Source organism: Seriola dumerili, unplaced genomic scaffold (assembly GCF_002260705.1).
Source record: "Seriola dumerili isolate Sdu_G_001 unplaced genomic scaffold, Sdu_1.0 BDQW01000091.1, whole genome shotgun sequence".
Lineage (NCBI taxonomy): Eukaryota > Metazoa > Chordata > Actinopteri > Carangiformes > Carangidae > Seriola > Seriola dumerili.
The window spans coordinates 2,006,112-2,026,812 of NW_019174346.1; the positions used below are offsets into that span (position 1 = coordinate 2,006,112).

The 20,701-nt window shown below is 41.6% G+C and overlaps 1 protein-coding gene across 1 annotated transcript in view; it reads left to right on the top strand.

Annotated features, from left to right (window-relative positions):
- Positions 1 to 866: 866 nt before the first annotated feature.
- Positions 867 to 20,701, top strand: part of LOC111222376 (gamma-aminobutyric acid receptor subunit alpha-2-like) — a 52,023-nt gene continuing 32,188 nt past the window's right edge. The window contains exons 1-3 of the mRNA XM_022746088.1: positions 867 to 1,015; positions 9,675 to 9,796; positions 14,619 to 14,686. Coding sequence (XP_022601809.1) covers positions 867 to 1,015; positions 9,675 to 9,796; positions 14,619 to 14,686 — 339 coding nt within the window. The remainder of the gene's footprint in view (positions 1,016 to 9,674; positions 9,797 to 14,618; positions 14,687 to 20,701) is intronic.

Consider the following 20,701-nt stretch of genomic DNA (forward strand, 5'->3'; position numbering starts at 1 on the left):
TGTGTGTGTTCTGGATGAAAAGAGGATGGACCAGTGTTGTTCCACTAAAGACAGGATATGCACCAAATGATGCTGTACATTTAAAAACATCTTGACATGCGAGTAGATTCATCTCACTTGTGGGATTTCTCAGTGGATGACAGAAATGTCACACACACACACACACACACACACACACACACACACACACACACACACACACACACACACACACACACACACACACACATTTCTGTAACTTCACCAAACAAAACTTCTATGCAGAGCTGAGACTGCAGAGCAATTATTGAGTCAACTTCCACAAAGAGAGCATCATTTTCCTCGACACCATCGAGTACAGCGTACAGCACAGCAGTGTGGACGATTTGTCGGTAGTACCAGCTGGAAATTAACATTTTTCAATTGATTTTATTTTCCTCCTCTTGCTCCACTGTCTGAACAGATTGTGCATGTTAAACACTGTCTCCAACTTTTGGCTTCCAATGGTGATCAATGGTCCAAGCAGAGATTGGCTTGCACCTCTTGCTCTGACTGGAAGTGTTAAACGTGTCGGGGAAGACGAACTGGCCGTGGCCGTCACTGCTGCTGACCAACTATTGAAAATCTTTCCCCCGGTTGAGACAGTTTCAGCAGCCTTCCGCTCCGAGCAGCGAGGCCGATGCAAATCTCTTGGCAACGTCTGAAATCTGTAAGTTTGTTCTCTCAAGTCAACACAGTGAGCAGAGGCAGTCAGAGCTCGTAAGTGTTGTTCCCAGCGGACACATGCTAACTTGGCATCTAGTGCAAACACGCATTAGGAAGTGTGTCCAGTGGAGGTGGTTCAGGCATTTTCTAAAAATGTCCCCCAGGTGCCTGCCTTAGGAAGCATGCCAGGCACGGCCAACTGTGGGGGAAAACCCGGGGGGCCGACCCAGAACATGCTGGAGAGACTCCAGCCCAGCTGGCAGGGGATTGCCTGGGGATCCCACAGGAGAAGCTGGAGGAAGTTAGAGGGGAAATATGTGTTGATGGAGGGGTGAGCAATGCACAGCTCCAGCTTCAGCTCCAGAGGATAAAATGTAAAAAACTTAGACGTGACATTTAACAAAACTAAAGACTGAAAAAGCCAAGGTAACGACTCTGTACTCTTAGTCTGTACTTGTACAGCTGTACTTTGACTTAAATGCCACCGTCAACATGGTGACATTCTCACAATGCTAACATGCTAATGTTTAGCAGGTGTCATCAAATTTATTACATTTCATCCTGGACAGGAAACCACACGGTGGCACAAGAGGAAAAGTCATTGGGATTTATCTTGTTGGTACCATGAACAACATTTCATGTCAATCCATTCAGTAGCTGCAGATATTTCAGTCTGAACAAAGACATGGAAAGAGCGGCAATGTAGTCCCTATAGTGCCACACTGCTAGCACGGCTAAAATTAGCTTCTTTTTTTTATTTATTTTAGAGACATCAGTCTTCTGTAGTTAAGATGTGTTAAAGCCACTCTATATAATTAGAATTAAACTCTATATAAAGTAGAAGTATCCACAAATAAAAATAAAAATAGGTTTTCAGGGCAGCTGATGAAATTCTTAAACCAACATGGGTGAATGAAGAAACATGAGAAATGTTGTCCCAGATGAGCGAGTGTAGAGGAGCTAGTTGTTCCTGGAGTCAGGCGAAGCCATTGTATGTTAGCACATATTAGACCCCACCCACCCCCATGCCCCCACCCTTTCTGTCCTGTACATATTATCTACTCAACACAGGCAAGTGGAAGACAGAAGAAAGACGCAAACAAAGAGAGAATCAGTCATATTGTAAAGGCTTTCGATGATACAAGGCGTCCTTTGGTAACAGACAATACGCTGCATAATGTGCTGCTGCATAACATTATCAATAAACTGCTGGTAGACCTGGGGAGAATGAGAGTGGGAGGATCTGGCAGGGAAGATTAGTTATGTTGTAAAGGTTAACTCATGCATGAATTCAAGCTTGGAATTTACTATTTACTAATCAGGAATGTGCTAATTAAACATCCTCTCCCCCTCCCCCATGCATTTTCCACCCATTGTGGGATTTAGTTAACAGGAAGAATTAAATATTTGTTGCCTCCATATATAATAAATAAACCAGTTCCCCCATAACTGCAGTCAAGAAAAGTCATCAGCTTCCAATATATCTTCTCCACAAAGCTCAGAGCAGCCGCACTAATCCCCTCCATTCGATTTCGGTCGCCCCCAGCACTCGGCAACAAGATAGTTCAGTGAGTGCGTCCGGGCTCTTTAGTGGTGGATGGATATCAGGATTCTTATCAGTCATCCGCGGCACACCCATCACTCCAGAGGGGGTGACGCACACTTGGAGAGAGATGGGGTAATCGGGTGAGGATGTTAAGGCATTTCCTGAGGTGCTCACTTTGAAGTCAAGATGCACGAGCAGCAGGAACCAATGTTTTTTTTTTATAAGTATATATATATATATATATATATACATATACATATACATATACATATATATTAAAGGTTTATGGGGACAGGAGTGAATCAGAGAGACTGTTTCTTCCCTCTCTTAGATTTCAGTAATATTCACCTATAACACTTTCAGACTCAGGTGAAAGGAGCAGAACCAGAGATATTGGTTTTCTTCAGTCCACACATTCTTCTTCCTTGTCAAAACCTGGCACCTATATTACCCAGAATGCAACTCAAACAGCAGCCCAGCTCAGAGATTCAGGTTTGTTGTGATAGTAGTGACTAATGCAGTCTGAAGCCTCTAGCAGCAAACACAGGTCTGGTAAGTTCACCTGGTTCTGTATTCTTAAGACTCTGTGACATCACCGTGGACGTTAATCAGATTTCCCGCTGCTCGCTCTGGAGCAACAAAAGACTTTATACAACTTATTTCACATATGTAGTAATACTCCCCAAGATCTGCAAACACACTCTGAGGTTCAAATCGATGGACAAACAGCCTCTGCTGGATTAGTGGAGACGTTATGCTTCAGCTACCACTGAAACACAAAATACCATCCCGGCTCTTCATGGTGGTTATTTCCTTTTTCAGGATGTAAACAGGTGAATTTCTGTGTTCACGTTACAAAACAGTCCGCCAGGAATGAGAGCTTGTATACAAGCCCCCCCCCCCAGACCAAAGAGGACTGTTTAATGCCGTCAGCGAATGTTTACACTACTTTGACGAGTCAAATGCTGCTAATGCTGCAGAGAGTTAACTAGTTATAGAGGTTAGCAGTACAGTACATGCATACAACCAAACTGCTGCAGTGACGCTTTTTTGCCTTTATTTCAAATGGCACAGTGAGAGAGAGAGAGAGAGAGAGAGAGAGAGAGAGAGGATGACATGCAGCAAAGGGTCACAGGTTGGATTGGAACCCGGGACGCTGTGGGTAGGACTAAGCCCCTGTGCTACGCGCTCTAACAGGTGAGCCCCAAGCTTGAGGTTTTGACAGTAGCAGGGGTATAATGCCGTAGTGGCCGTAGGGGCACCACGGCCAGAGGGAGTCTAAATCAGTTGTCACGGAGACGTAGCATCTGGGAGGGCACATTAGAATGATCTGACATGACATCCCTCCAAACATAGTGCGAACGAGTTCACTCAAACATAGTGCGAACAGTTCTGTCCTCCCAAAATACTGGTAGGGACATGTCCCTCCCGTCCATATGCAAACCTACGCCCTCGCTTGCACACGTGATTGGGCAGAGCAGCGCGTCGTCAGATGTCTGGTTGTGTCCGAGGTTGAGCTTGCCAGAGCCCTCCACATGTTTGTTCAGGTGTGTGTGTGTGGGTCAAAGCTAATTCCAAGCTTCTCCCTCCTGGTAAACAGTGCAGCTGCAGTGGTGACGTCATGGTGACCGGTGGGTGTCGCTTAAAAGTCATCACAAACTTTTCAACAATCCCACCTCTCTGACTTCTATCAAATGGAACTGCCTAAGCCCATTAGCTTAAGTGTGATCCCTCACTGTCTGAGATCCCGTCCCACCATCCTCCTTTAAATGGAAATACATCACATTAAGGAAGTAATACCATTTCATGGGACCTTTAAGTCGACTGTAGCTACGCTGTGCAGGCGACAGAGCAGAACATTCACCAGCTAAAACCTCAGTTTTTCACTCAGGTTTTAATTGGTCAAGTTTTCTGCTGGCCTCTCTCGAGCCCCCTCAGATCTCTTTTCTTCAGCCCCACCACGTTTACAAAGAGGATTTAAACTCAGACTCTTTCAAACCGCTTCAAATATTCAACATCCAGGAGCTGCAGGATAAAATAAGTGACCTCACAAGTCTCTGAATGAAACACACATTTGCTCACAACATCACGCTTGAACTGTAACTTGGTCAATTACTCCTCCTCACTCAAGTCTATTTGCCATCACTCTGTCAGCTCATGAGGCACCTTCATCTCATATACTGCCAACCACTGCAGCTCTCATCCCCGCTCGCCTCCCACCGCCTCCCTCCGCCTCCCTCCACCTCCCCCTGGCTGGAGGCAAGCACCCGTGTGCGCCCTGAGAGACCACCACTACATCTCTTCCCTGGCCAAGCCTGCAATCCCTCACCTGTCAGGCTGGTTCAGCGCACTAACCTTGGATAAGAGCCAGCCCACTCACTCATTACTTGCCCGTTCCACTAACTCAGCCCACACACATTTGTTCCCACCAGCACACAAAGTCTTTACCCACTTCTCGTTCTTACACCTCCAGTAAGACACAGAGACCAGTCATGGTCTGCAACATCCGGGAACATCAGGGAATATCGTCACGGTCAAAGTGGACTTCCACAGGTATTTACTCTCACAAAACATCATCAACGATGATGATGACGGTCTTGAGGATGCAAACTAGTGTACAATAATAAATGGTGCACATTTGTATATGTGAATACAACAGTTTTCAATCTTTCTGTCTCTCATGTTTGAGAGGGGAAAGAGAAAGAGCACCTTACACTTTCACTTCAGCTGAAGAACGTTGGAAATCCGGTGCCTTTAAGAAATAGGACTACGCAATAATTAATTAAAGCGATGACTTCTACCGAACATGGCCAATTAAGAAACTTTTTTCTTCTTCAAGTGTCTCTTCTTCAGAGAGATTTCACCTCCAGAAAAGTTCAAAGTCTGTTTGCACACACAGTATAAAGTTGTTTAATTGACCATATGCGCCAGGACAAATAATCCCATTTTTATCCCAAGTAATGACGCCATCATATCAAACCCGACCATGCTGCTGTGTTTAATGTGCCCCTGACTAATACTAAAACTGCAGCTGATCCCTCTACTAAAATGAAACTTTAAAGCTTTTTATATAATAATAATGACCAAAAAGTTTTACTCAGACACAGGCTGTAAATATTTGTGCCAACAGAAACTCATTTCTGTTTGTGTTCCAGTCCAACCAGCCTTAGGTTAACATCGTACACCGCTCGCTGCTCCATTAAGTCTGAGGTGGTGTTGGATGCAGCAGTGATTTTCTTGTCACAAATGGTGAAGCATGAGTCGTCAGTTTTTCTGCTGCGAGATGTCGAACTGTGGTCAGTTTCTGTGACAGTGTGTTCTCACTGCAAATAAACACAAAGATAAAGAGGTGTAGTGAAGCCTGTGCAAGTTTGTTTTCTGCCTGTAGCAGAATATTTTTGATATATTTTGGTGGCAGATAGCGCTGACGTTATCTAGACCGTGTGACAGGCTGACTGGAGACCGATGAGTTGACAGATTAGTGCAACAGATCCTGGATTTGTCTGAGCTTCAAAAGTCCGTCAGTATCATGACGATACTGACCAGACTTCCTGTCAATTTCACAAGTCACATAAATATGAAACTGAGCAGCCAATGATCAGTGTTGTCCTGCACACCCACACAGGTGTTTTTACCAATTCTAGTTAAACATCTGCTCAGGTTGAAGATGAAGAACCAAACTCATTTACTAAAATATACGGTGGCCCAGAAAGGTCAACGCACCGCAGCTTAAGAAAAGACAAGCAAACAGACAAAACACAAACAAATTCAGAACACATCTTCATCAGTTTGACAACACACGAGCTGCAAATACTCACAACACACAGGAAGTGTTTCCAGGGGACTCTAAAAAGTGATGGACCTGACTGGGAAGCACTTGCATGGATGTATTATCAGACATCAAACCTAATACATATAATCTTGTCGCTTGATGCTCTGTGACTTAAAAGCATCGGATGACAAGATGCAGCCTGGTTCATCACTTTTTAGAGTCCCCTGGAAACACTTCCTGTGTGGTGTGAGTATTTACAGCTCGAGTGTTGTCACACTGACGAAGATGTTTTCTGAATCTGCTTGTGTTTGGTTTGCATGAGTTTTATTAAGCTGCAGTGTGTTGAGCTCTCAGGGACACCGTAGATAAGACCTTTTTTTTTTTACATCAGACATTTTGTCTTGTCATGTCAGAAAAAGCCAAAATGAATGACATTATTCATTAATCATACGTGACGGCTCAGTGTCGTTTACAGCATTTGCCTCAGTGAAGTCAGAGTGAGCCGCCGTGCACAGAACCAGGAGCCTGGAGCTGAATTAGTTAAACCTGTCAGCTGTAAAATAATTTACTGTAGGTGTACGTCGTCCTTGTCGTTTTTGTTGCCAACAAACAAAACTAAAGAAAAACTTTTGCCTTTGTTTTCTGCTCATGTGCTTTAGGGCTTTAACAACACAGTTTTCCAGGCTGTACTGGTTAATACGTGCCAGTCATCTCATGATCAAATACTCACAATTCACTTTTAACCATCAAGCTTCAACTTCACAGCGACCATGCAAGGTAATGCATTCAGACAGCATGACAGTTATTAGAAATAAACTTTATTTATATGCTAAACTCATGACCAACATAAATATTTTACAAATGCAGGAAGTTGAATTTAGCATCACACTGAAATGGGAGTAGATGAACAGGGGAAAAAATCAGGAAAAATCCAAATGTTTGACAGTGTCGGTTGTTGACACAGAGGTTATTCTCTTCAAATGTTTTTCTTTAAGTGACTAGTGCAGGATTATAATACTGACTGTTCTGCCCTTCCTTACAGCGTATGCTTGTATTGAGACTGAATAATGAAGGGGACTGATGAAGTGATACGAGCGGACGACATGATTATACAACCTGTGTGTTTAAACAGAAATGATTTCACATTCAAAAAAGGGAATGTCCCATTTCTTTGTCCTCATCAGTGAATTTAAACAGCTGGCTGATCCTGGAGAGAGAGAGAGTGCGAGTGTGTCGGTAAAGCACGCAGATGCGACACAGCACACAAGTACTTTGTTTTTCTGAAGTCGATATAATGTTGTGGAGCAGACGTTAGAACGGGACTAAAGGTTCCTCATTAATTTTTGAGTCTCCACCGGAGCTGGCAGAGAGGCCACAGAGGGCTTTTTGTTTGATATATGATTCATGTTAAGTGAGATATTACCTATTGCAGTTAAAGTAGTCCCTGCCATTTCCAAAGCTTTTAGTATTCAGTGTTTTCAGTGTGTATGAGCTGCTCAAACATACCCACCTGTCACTTTTTGATAAGGTGCCTGATTGAAAAGACAGAAATGTGAATGTCTTTCAAACATTTCTTACATTGTTACATTAACATATTTTTAGCAGAGCTTAATTATACAGTCAGGTACCGATTTGACAACCTGAATAAATCAGACTGGGCCCTGTTCAATCAGGTGAAAATCGTGAGCTGAGTGTTAAAAGGCTCAGACTGAGTGAAGACACTGAACCTCAAATATCATCATCTGGCTAATCATTAGCATGTTCCTCCTGATGTAATAAACCTCAAGATCTCAGTCCTGGTTGATTTGGCAGCACCCATGTTGATGGGTGCTGCCAAATCAACCAGGATGATGATGATGTAATTTTTGCTGCGGTCTGTACCGAACAAGCTTCTTCCCTTACATGTTGAGAATATGATCTGTAGGCCGGAGCGTCCCTGTGGTAACACAACGCTTCATTCAGTTATCACATGAAGCGGCCATACTGTGATTTCGATAATATTTCGATTAGCAGTAACATAACGGCTCTACAAACGGTAAACAGGGAGGCTGTTACCAGTTAGATAATGCTGCATTACATAAATTCATCATTTCCTGTCAATCCCACATGCATTTATCAGTGTGGCAGTCAAATCTGTTAAACAGAGCAGCCACCCCTGAATGTGAATATTGCAGAACAAAAAGGTGACCATGAGGGTGTTTGGATTTCATGAAAATTTTGAGGATTAAATCTTTGAATAGTCAACCTAAAAAAAAAAAAGCTCAGTTTAAAGACATGAGGGTGATATTCAAAGACAAACATATGTAATTTTAATTAATTACTCCATAAATAAATAGTGAACCCTTTGGCATTCCATCACAACAAAATGGCCTAATAGTTACTGGTATTAATGCAGCACTTAATTCTTCATAATTAGTCTTCCCTTGAGTAAAAACATACTTTCTTTCTTTCTTTAGTTTCTTTTTTTGGGGGGGGGCTTCATGGATCTTTATGTTCTGGTTTATTAGACCACAGGAAACATGAACATATAGAGGAAGAGATATCGGGAACATGATCTTTAATTGATATTTATTCATAGCTCTTTTATGCCCACATAATAGCCTGTTAGCTAGGCTAAAACCATTTGCCCAAATGTCTGCATGCAGGGTGAACTCACAACCACCCGCAACTCATAATAAGCACATGCATAGAGTGGTGACCTTCACCTGAAGGTGTCTTAATGGATGTGGTTGTATAGGAGATGGAGTGCTGTGTCAAGTTGCTATTAAAAGGACGGATGAAGCTCGTCAGAGACTGAGCAAAGACAGATTTGCTGCTGAGAGCAGAAGTTTCCCTGTCAACAACATTCACAGCTAAATTCTGAATTTCTCCTCAAACCTTAAATTTGTGAAAGCGCCGTCCGACCGGACCAACGCTGTGTCTGTGATCGTGCATCAGGACATGGAGTGGTTGTTGTTGGGGATTACTTGGATATTATAGGTCAGTTCCTTTGGGGATTTTAGTTTAATTAAAGATGGTACTCATTAACTCATCAGCGATCCACCTTCAGTATAGTGGCCTTTTCATCTCAGCACAGTATTGTTCTGCAGGGGATTGTGGGCCATGTAAATTAATAACCAGTGGCTGATAGCATATGATGAATTCTCTAACAAAACGCTGCAGAGCATTTCCTATTTGGGAAGGAATTCATTATCATAAATGGTAAAATATGGAGGTTCCAGCCTGTGAAAATGAATATAACAAAACAAATACAACCAGACGGTTATTATCCAAATATTGATTAAAGCCCAAGGCCGATCACCGACATCAGATTTTCACTGTGAGAGAAATATTACAGAGGCAGGAGAGTTCAGACCTAATTCCTCATCACAAACATATCAAATTTACAATACTGAATTATATTAAATATATATTGTATTAACGTCATAATCAAAATAATTTAAAATGAAATTCACCTTGGATCATTTATTCATTCTGAAAGCTGATATATGAAATGTTTTGATTAATAAATAATTAAAGATGAAACAGCCAAACAGAGAGGCTCTCTGTCCACTGCACACTGAAGGCATGTCAGTGTCTTCAGCTATGAATCAATAAATCAACATTTTTATTACATTTTATGTGTTTTCTGTCTTTTGAATCCATCTTCTTCTCTCTCATTTCTTCCTACAGGGCAGTAGTTGGACACAGAGAGCCGCTGCCTGATGACAGTAAAGACAATATCACTATTTTCACCCGAATCCTTGACAGGCTGTTGGATGGATACGACAACAGGCTACGTCCTGGGCTGGGAGGTAAGCAACTGTATATGTTGGATAAGTCAGACACACAGACGGTGATCATGTGTCACTGTTGTAGGACACATAACTGGGATTCATGAAAATTCACATCAGGTATTAATTAAGTTTTCATACACACATACGTACATCCTCTTACACATTATACATTTATATTTATATTATTCTTATTGTATAGTGGTCATGTAAATGATGTAAACAGATTAAATCTAAAATAAATCATTAGTATTATTGTTATTCACTTAACTTATCACTAGATATATCTCCATCTCATTTAATGGATAGAATAAATAATAATTCCTAATGTGGCTCAAAAAGAAGATTTAGGCTTCGTCCACACGACTATGTTTTCATTTTGAAACGCATCTCTTTTTCTATGTTTTTGCCTTTGAAAACGCTGCTGGACCCGTTATATTTTTGGGATTGTGTTTTATTTTGAAAATTCTGGGGTTGTGTTTTATTTTGAAAACCCTGGGGTTGTGTTTTATTTTAAAACCCCTGGGGTTGTTTTATTTTGAAAACCCTGGGGTTGTGTTTTATTTTGAAAACCCTGGGGTTTTGTTTCATTTTGAAAACCTTGGGGTTTTGTTTTATTTTGAAAACTCTGGGGTTTTGTTTTATTTTGAAAACTCTGAGGTTGTGTTGTAGTCTGGACAGAAACTGAGACCTTCGTAAACGATGAGGTCACACCCACGGCCTCTCTTGATTGGCTCTCATCAGCCTGGACTACCAGTGGTGAATACAACATGATGATGAATGACAGTGATACTGACCTTGTTGTCTTTGCTAGCAGCTGTTGTTCACTTACATTCTCTATTTTAATGCTACAACTGTCTCTGCTGTTCCTTCTTCAGAGGAGACAATCTACTTCCTGTTTACACCGGCTCGCACATGCTCAGTGTTCATGAATGGTCATGGGTTATTGTAGTTTGGTCCACTTATCAAAGACAGTCAGCAGTTGCAGCAGCAGCAGCTGTGACACACGGCTCATGGAAGCAATTAAGGTACTTGAAGACTCATTCATCTTGGAGCCATAACTCAATTGAGTCTGAACACACAGACGTGATACAGATATTCTTAGATTCACTGCGGCTTCCCGAGGACGTCATAATGTCTGATGTCCATTGCAAATAGGAAGAAGACGCTCCTCGTACCAGCCAGAGATTCATCACATTTGTACGTTTTCTTCAATATCAAAGTGTTCCAGTGATAGTTGTCTGTACATTCACATGGAGGTACAGTGCAAACAGCAGCTGCTAACAGTTCATTCATCTTAGTTTTATCAGTCAGCCTAAATATAAACAAATATACGGTAGACTAAAAAAATCCACAGACAAAACCTCTTAATCCATAGCAACATTATGTCTCCCAGCATTATGGAAACTACAGTTACAAACCTGTGTTTACCGACCAAACAGAAGCAGAGAACAGGAGTGAAAAAACATTAACATCATCATCTATTATATTAAATATGAATATTATATTTAGTGCAAAGGATCAGGTTTGTCTCGTACTCTGGAGGGACTGGGACGTTTTTAGAAGAGGTTTGCTATATTCCATAGACATAAACATTTGCATCACCATGTGCAATAATTAACACAACATCTGTGCTGCCATTTCTGATATATTTAAATATCTAATTGTACATATTATATTATTATCTATTATTTATCTTTAAGTATTTGGTGATGACATTTTGCTGATTCTTTTTTATACTGTCCACATTGCAAATGTCGGCCCTGTGGGACTAACAAAGGATTATTTATCTTATTTTTTAATCACTACTGTACTGTAGTAAGAGACACTGTCCTGGTGTTACTCTTTAAATTGTTCATTCCTTCACTAGTTTTTGGCTCCAAAACATAAAACACTCATTTGCTCATTTGTTGTATCTACTTCTAGTGAACATTTAGAGGCATGTAACTCATACAGACACTACAGACCCTACAGACCCAAAACCAAGCTCACACTCTGTCAGGTCATGTTGCACAGCACTGCTACAGAAATCTGTCTTCCCTTGGGTGGAAGTCTTTGTTCAATCATGCCCAAATGGCAAATCAGCACACATTTCAGTGGAAATCCCTCTAATTGATGCCATTTCATCCAAATATTCATCCCTCAAGGACAGCAAAACGCACAACGGCAAAACGCATCACAGCGAGCCCACATGCTCAAGCAGGCTTTGCCATTTCTCAGCCAGCCAGCTGGAATGGTCATTTCTGCTCTGGTGCTCGCTGCTGAAGCCATGAGCATGGCTACCAGGCTGCAGAGCCACCGGGCCGGATGACCTGGACTCTGTGGCTGCACCCACACAGAAGAACCAGGCACAAGATGTTAATGTCATATTCTGCCTCTGTACTGACGTTCACGTCTCCAAGGGCAAGGAGATGGTGAGGCCTGCACCAGTCGTGGCTCACAGTCATGATGAGTCTCTTCGTGTGGAGCAGTGAAAGCAAACAGGCTCTTCCTGGAACAGCAGCACAGTGGGTCACTGTGTGTTTCACATAAATTAAACTTATTTATCCAAACACATTATGAAATAAGGCAGATCGATTCTGGCAGAAATCATAATCAAGATTATTTTGATCAATATTGACGATCACGATTATCTAACAAGATTACTCATTGACTTTGGAAACACGCATTTATTAAAATTTAAAATTTATAAGAAATAAATTAGACCGACTACAACACATCGGCCCTGGCAGCAGCTTGTTGATGGTTAATATCAAGCACGACCAAAAAAGGAAAAACATAAAATAAAAAAACAGATTTCAAAACAAAAAGTTTTTCCAGTTCTACAGGATAAAAGTGAAAGATATCTGAGGATGGGACAGCAGCCAGACCGGGCATGGTCTGTCCTGACGATACATAGAAAGTCTCTGAACTGATGACACACACCTACGTATGTTGCCAACGGACGCTAACCCTGTAACCAGGAAGTGGATGGGGGGATGGTTTTTGAAGGGGGGATGAAATTTGTTGCAACACAGAATAATCGTTTTATCTCGATTATCTTGTTTTCATAATCGTCGTAACCAAAATCAGCTCTATAATGAAATAAGAAGTTGGTTAAAATGTGCAGATTTTATTTTCCCTTGCAAATCTCAGAGTTTAAACCCTCAACCATCCACCTGCATGCTCAGTCACAGTGAAGGCCTTCTGTCTGCAGAGGAGCAGGACTACCATCTTCTTCCTGCTGCCCCCCTCCCCTCCCCCACCCACGCCCCACCACCCACAGTGCGACAGAGAAACAGCCACGTGAGAGCGTCTCAGACAAACAGGCTGCACACAAACTGGAGAAAACCATTTCATTTCATTTTCAGCAGCATCTATTAGCTCTGCCCTATGCTCTGGTGCGTTGTTGTAAACAGAAAGGGGGCGACTCATTCTGTCCCCCCGCCTATGCAAACCGCTGACTCTGTGTTGTGATAATCACATATTTGTGAGTGCTATTTGTGTCGCTGAAATGATTAATGTGGAAGTGGATCTCCCCTCTCTGGGGGGGCCGTTTTGCTAGAGGACCGGAGACTTCACCTGTGGGTGGTCGCTTAGATCTGGGACACAGTTAGAGCCGAGGATCTATTCACTTTTGGAGAAAAGCCTCATCACTCTCTAGTTGTTGCACCCGTGGGAGCAGCTATTTGTCTCGCCAATGGCCCAGAAGCCTACTTTACACATTTGTGCCAGAGGAGCTGAATCAGCCCACATTGAAGAGGGCACATTTTGATCTGCCACGACTTTCATACCATGCCCTCCTTAACGCTGCATTAAAATCCTCTTTAAGTGTTTGGAAACAGTCACTCCACATCTCTTTAAACATATCGCATTTAAAAGTCTTGACTAACGTTCTGTATAATGACCAATTTGATCGTTGTCATGGTATCAAGAATCATCTATGAACCATTATGTCGGAACAAAAGCAATTAAGGAACTCGAAATGTAACGTAAAGTGCAATGATACATGCAATTATAATTAAGAGGAATATACAGAGCAGAGAAGCCTCCTCACAGTCATGCCAGACTCATACTACAACAGGCGACATCATGTCTTATGTGATTATAATGTGTGTGTCAAGTTGTGTAACGGCAACAGTGTGTGCCCATTATTTGAATAAAAAATACACACAGACTCTCTGCCTTAATGCTGAGCTGCTGCATTTTATTCCAGAGCCAGTAGTCCCTCAGGGACAGTTAAATGTTTTTGGGGGCAGGCTAACCTAAATTATTTTGGGTCAAAAGGGATGTCTTCTCTCCACTGATACAGACTGAGGCCAGGCCCAAAGCTGATTTTATGCTGTAGTGGACAAAACTAGCTTTAGCCAAACAAATGGTAATTTTACTGAACGAAAGATTTTCAAAAGCATCTGTGAAGTTGCTCACAGCAACATTTCTGCCCCTGAATTGAGGTTGAAAAAAAAACTCTCCTGGGCCAAATAGTTGGCAGTGCTACAACCGAAGCTGCCCAGCAACGCTCCAGTCTACATTTCAGGAAACGTCTGATGCTGTCAGTGTACAGTACATTCTTAAATCTGCAATCTGTGGCAGAACAGCAATTGCACTTAGTTTGGACAAAATGATGCACAAAGACAGTAAGAATCCAGGTATTCATCCGTCCACAGAGGAACCAATCTTTCCAAGAGTGTGTGCAAAACTCTTTGAATCGATCCTCTAGCCATCGATCACAGCTGCATTTCTGTGTGAAGCCGCTTAGTTAAATGCCAACAGGCAAACTTCACCGTCATGTTACAAACAATCAGCTTAACGAAGACAGGACTGTTGGTACACAGGCTTCACTGTGGTGTGTCTCTTCCCTCAGAGAGTGTGACAGAAGTGAGGACAAACATCTACGTGACGAGCTTTGGGCCGGTGTCAGATACAGACATGGTGAGTATTATTCTCTTCTCTCTCCTCCTCGCTGTGACTCATCACATCTCAGCAGGTTATTAGTCTCCGCTCTGCTGCTCTTATTATTGTTCAGGTTTGACACAAGTACTTCAGGAACATTTGTCATTTTTGATTCTGTAACTTTGTGAAATTTCTTTGCAGAATAAGATAATTAATTTCAGCCAGGACTGAACACATTTTATGAGTTAACAATCGTTGTTCTCCACCTCTTCATTCGGAGGGTTTATTTAGATATTACAGCTTCATAAAAATAGCCTTCAATATCAGATGTTTCAGAGAGGTTAATTATGTGTAGATGATTAAGAAAAACAAAAAAATAGGAATCATTATCTCAGGTGCAACAGAAAGATAGCACTTGAATTCAGGCAGGAAATGTCTGAACAGTGTGGTAACCAACCAAAACACCAAAGCTGATTTTTTGCTGTAGTGGACAAAAGCAGCTTTAGCCAAACAAATGGTGATTTTACTGAACGAAAGATTTTCAAAAAGCATCTGTGAAGTTGCTCACAGCAACATTTCTGCCCCTGAATTGAGGTTGAAAAAACAGTACCACTTCACAACCAGAGCACCATTATAAAGGGTTTATAAATGGTTTATAATCAGATTATTAATACAGTTGTGAACACTTTATAAATAATAAACAATTATAAACAAGTTATAACTCAGTTTTCATACATTGATGCAGGCTCACTATTTGGCAACATCAAGTTAATGTTTACTATTCATCAATCTGAGTTACCACCATTTATAACTGTTAACAGGAGCCTTATAGTAACTCATTGTTGGTTGTAAAAACGAGAAGAAGAAACATGAAGGTGATGGAGGGAGAATTGCAGAGATGTGAACAGTGGGACAAAGAATGGGTGAGCAGTTCACCAGGTAAAGGAAGGTGCCCACCTGTGTTCTACCTGGATGTTAAAGAACAGAGCAACCAGCAGAAAGCAGCTCCATGTTAATATCTGATCAACAGCTGTGATTATAATGAGGACCTGCTGAGAGCATGTCAAGGTAAACAACACTGCCAAGGCCTCAGAGCATGAATCTGGTCATGTGATACGTAAAGACGTACTGAAAAACCTCTCCAGAGTCAAATAGTTGGGAGTCCTGAAACCAAAGCTGCCCAGCAATGAGAGTCTACAGTTTGCAGTACATTACCATGGATACAAAATTAAGAAAAAAATGTCCTTACTACCGTTATCTCAAGTGCAGCAACAGAAGCAAAGCACTTGAATTCAGGCAGGAAATGACTGAACATTGTGGTAACCAACCATCAACCCACTAAAGCAAACCTCCTTGCTTCTCTCCTCTTGTTTTCACTCTGACAGATTACAGCTATTTTAAAACAATATTCCTGCTGTACTCCACTTTCTGCATGAGGTGTTCTACCTGTCCACTTGATGTTGCTCCTGCACACTTCCTTACAGACAATTTTCTGGCATTGTTGGTCCCAGTAATTCATTTTTTATACATAGTTATCTGGCGACTGGCACATTCTCCTCCACCTTCATGCAGCGCTTTGACTTCAGCCGGTAAAACCTACAACTACTGACTCTCCGGCTGTTTCTATTCTCCACTAAGCTGGACAGTATTTAAAAAAATCTTTTACTTATTTTGCAATATTCTGGTTGGACAAATAAGGACTTCTTACAAGAGGTGAATGATAATCCAATCTAAAAATCATTACTAATGAGGTATGCAGCTGATGACTACAGGCTTTAGCCATTAGTTTTATTTAATTGTAATTCACTCTCAGCTAGAACAGTCAAATAAGTTAAGAAAAACAACTTTAGTAAGATCTTTAGAAGAAGAAAAGTCAGCATTTAAACCATCAGTGTTACAACAACACTGCACCTTTGCTGCTCCCAGTGAAGGTGCAGTGTTTTTAAACAGCCCATCTCCATCTCCAGCCCTGGATGACCTCCTTCAAACAGCAGATGCTCGAGATGGTTCGCGCTTTGTCTTGGGACCTTATACAGCATTTGACATATTTGATCATGCAGCTTTAATTGACCGCCTTGAGCGCTGGGTGGTTTCCCTGCCTCCGCTCTGAGCAGGCTCGACAGCCTGGGTGACGTAGCGCTTTTTGGAGTTGACTTTTTTTGTTTTTGTCTCACTGGGGAGGCTCTCCACATTTCAAGCATCATCTTCTATGGAGCAAGTTACACTCAGACTGTCTCAAACTTTCCATAAGTAGGTGAGGATCTCATGGACTTATCTTTGGAAAGAACCCCTTTTATTTTATTATAACAGAATTTATTAAATTCACCTTTCCTTATTAACTACACTTGTCTTTACACGTCTTGTAACCATGTTCTGACCTCCTTCACATATTGTAAAATAGATTTTTGTAGTGGTAATGTAGGTTGTTGGCATTGCATGAGAGATGTCTGTGAATTCAATGCAAAAACAAAACTCCTGGGTTCAGGTTTCGCTTCCACCTTCCTGCCACTGTAAAGACAGAGTGCACTGACCACAGCGTGTTGAACTTGCTTTGGTGAGACAGTGTTTGCTCTCTCACTTTATCACAACGGACAGTCCTTTATCTTTTTCAGCAGATATCACCTTTGGGGTCTCTCAGGGCTCAATTCTAGCCCCAATCTTTTATTCTCTTCACATGCTCCACTTGGCAACATCATGAATCAGTGGCAAACGGCACTGAGCTCAGTCAGTGGCACATGTTACGGCTGCACAAGCCACAGAAAGACACTTGTGGTAATGTTTTTCAGCGGCAGAGAAGGTGTTTTCTGTGTGTTTTATCTACATACACTCACATCTTCATCTGGTAATCAATGTATGGACTGTGGGTGCCAATGTTTTGACTGTTCCCAGATGTGGAAACATTGATTTTTGTTAAATTTCTGCACTGCTTTGTCAGGTTTAGATTTGATGACTGGATTACACTGATGGTTACCCGTGAAGGAATGGCTGATTCTGGCCTCAGGTTACACCGAATGTTCTTGCTCTATATGCACATAAACACTAGTTAAAGGCCTTTCAAGACTTTTCACGGTCTAGCCTCAAAAGATGATCATGTTTTAGCAGGAGGCATCAAACTATGAACAGATGTAAGTATCGTTTAGTGCAGCGGTTCCCAACCATTTCAAACTCATGGTGCATTTCAACGTCTCAAAAATGTCGGCAGCCCACATCTGACCTGTAACAATATGAAGACCAAATACTGCAACAGAGTTTTTATTTTAATGTTAACGACCAAATATTCAGGACTGAACTGAAAGCAGAGGAAGCTCAGTTTTCTTTATTTCACAGGGAAGAGATCACCTGTCAGTTCACCGCCTGTCTGACTCTTTCCTTCCTGTTGCTCACCAGCTTTGATGCTCCAGATTTTGCCTGTCTTACACCCGGCTCAAGTGACGCAGTTGTCATTTATCCAATCAGAGTCCACGTTGTTTAAATACCAAATATACCTGCGCTCAACTGAGCACCCATGGGCGTATTGGTCTTACAACGAGGTGAAGGCAGGAGCATTGTTGGTGCTTTGATTTCATGAGGCAGCGGAAAGTGATTGACCGCTGGTTTTAAGTCAGTGCTGCAGTATTTCACTGTTAGTTTAAGGCACATTGTCAAGAGAATAATATGCACACAACACGCACACACACCCTGTTACACACAAGCAGAGTGAGCTGATCTGTTTTTACGTTCTCTGAGGAGAGGCTCACTTTGCCCCAATTTGAAAACCCCCTACAAGAAAAAAAACTATGAAAGGAGTTTTTCAACATTTTTAATTTAATAATTTTAATTTCTTTTTAAAACTTAAAATAAAAAATGTTATCTTAAGATCTGAATTCGTCTATTCCTGTGTTTACATTGTTGTGGACTCAGAGCAGAGATCTGGTCAGAAATCTTAAATTTTATTTTAGTTTAGTTTTTTTGTGTGATTCAGATACAATAAGAACAATAAGAGATTCACTGCTCTGTTCTCTCAAACACTAAATTCTACCTTCACAAAAGCTACTGTAGAATTTGCTGCACAGCTATTGTATGGGATTACAGATCAGCCCTAGGACTCTGGGACCATTTAAGCGGAGGAGGGAATGAGAGGACAAGACCAATGATTATACAGTATAATGAGCAAATGTGAACAGTAGGCTGCACTAAATAAGTAGGTCTTGACTCTGGACTTTCATAATGAACGGTCTGAATTGCTGAAATTGGTGCACATTTCCAAAAGGGCTTCTGAGGGCGAGTGTTTGGAAGGGTGGCTCAGTTTTTCTTGAGAACAGAGAATAACAAGGGCTGTTAGATCCAGCGAGCAGAGAGCCGGACCAGGTCTGGAGCCCACATCGGGTAATTGTGTGATGTGCTGAAGGGCGAGTTCTTTTCATGATATTTAAGTATATTTGGGCTTTGAAGGCACTCTTGAGTTCTGGTACTCAGAGCCAATGAAGGCAAATCTACAGTAGGTCAGGGTCGTGCGATCGTGTTTTCTGGTTCATGAGTTTCCAGGCTACTGAGTTCAGAATGAGTCGGATGTGTTGTGTGAGTGTGGAGCGGGACAGCCTCGGAGTATGGAGCATTGCAGTAAACAGTTCTGGGAAACAAAAGCACGGAGCAGTTTTCTAGGTCAGTTAAAGGAGAGGAAATGACTAATCCTGGAGGTATTTCAGAGGTGGAAAGAAGCTTTTTTAGATAGTTCCTTGATGTGCTCACCAAAGGAAAGTTCTGCTCTGGAGACAATTCACCAGAGTTTAGCAGATTAGTTTGGGGCAGCTAGTCATTAAAATAAAGACGGAAATCAGCTGGAAGCTGCTAAGGACATAAAAAATGTTTTAACTTTTTCTTGTTTTCATGTTGTAACAGCATCATAATTTTGTCAAAGCTAGTTGATTCCCCCTAGATTCCTTTATTATATATATTATTATATATTATTTATTTTATATTCATTGATATTTTATTAGTTATTTTATGAATCTCGTTAACTCTTTAATAAGCTTTGAATTGATAGTGCTCCATGTCTAACATACCACCCTATAAATATGTTTTCTTTGGATCCAATGGAGGAAGCTGAGCCCAAGATCCCCCCCTGCTGGTTGAATACACACACACACACACACACACACACACACACACACACAGGTTTTGTGTAAAGGATAATGTCAACATGCTAACATGGTCAAGACGATGCTAGCATACTGATGTTTAGCAGGTGCAATGTTTACCACATGTTCACCATCTTGGTTTAGCATGTTAGCATGCTAATATTTGCCAGTTAGCACTAAACAAAAGTACAGCTGAGGCTGATGGCAGTCTCATTAGTTCTGCTAATGGGGGTTTGATGAGTAGCACCATTACCAGGTCTACATTTTAATTTGTCCAACACTTTTAGTTTATTACAGTCTATTCTGAGGGGAACAAGAAAGTCCCACCATGAGGGCGGGGTAGAGTTAAAGGCAGGGGGACATATACAGTCAGTAGGATAAACATTGTCTGTTGTGTTGAATCCTCCTGTAGATTCACAGATGTTTCACTGGATAAATTATTTTTGACCTGCTGGTGGCACTAGATGAGAAATCTCCAAAGTTATTAGGATTCATCCTTTGGGAACAATAAGTGTCTGTACCTAACAGCATAGCAATCAAACCAATAGTGGAGACCAAAGTGCTGACTGACTGGCATTGCCATCCCTAAAGTCGCTCTGCTAGCGTGGCTAAAAATGTGGAGCAACTATTAAAACTGAAACCTTCCTAGACAGAGCACACTCTATACCCAAGGCATCTTATAGTTTATGTTGCGTACATCCAGTGGTCCAATTACCCATCTCTGCAACATCAAGTGTCCCAGAAATGTCTGCTTCTCACTCACCCCGAGGGCCGGTTGTTCAGCCTTCACTTAGACCCCAATACGCCACATCTGCCTTTAGTGTTCCACTATCACAACAGGAGGGAAGCTAACTGCATAATCGGAGTGAAACTCGAATCTTAGGCCAATAACAAGGCTAACGTTGTTCCGTCGTGTCTGACCACGGCAGATTTCTGC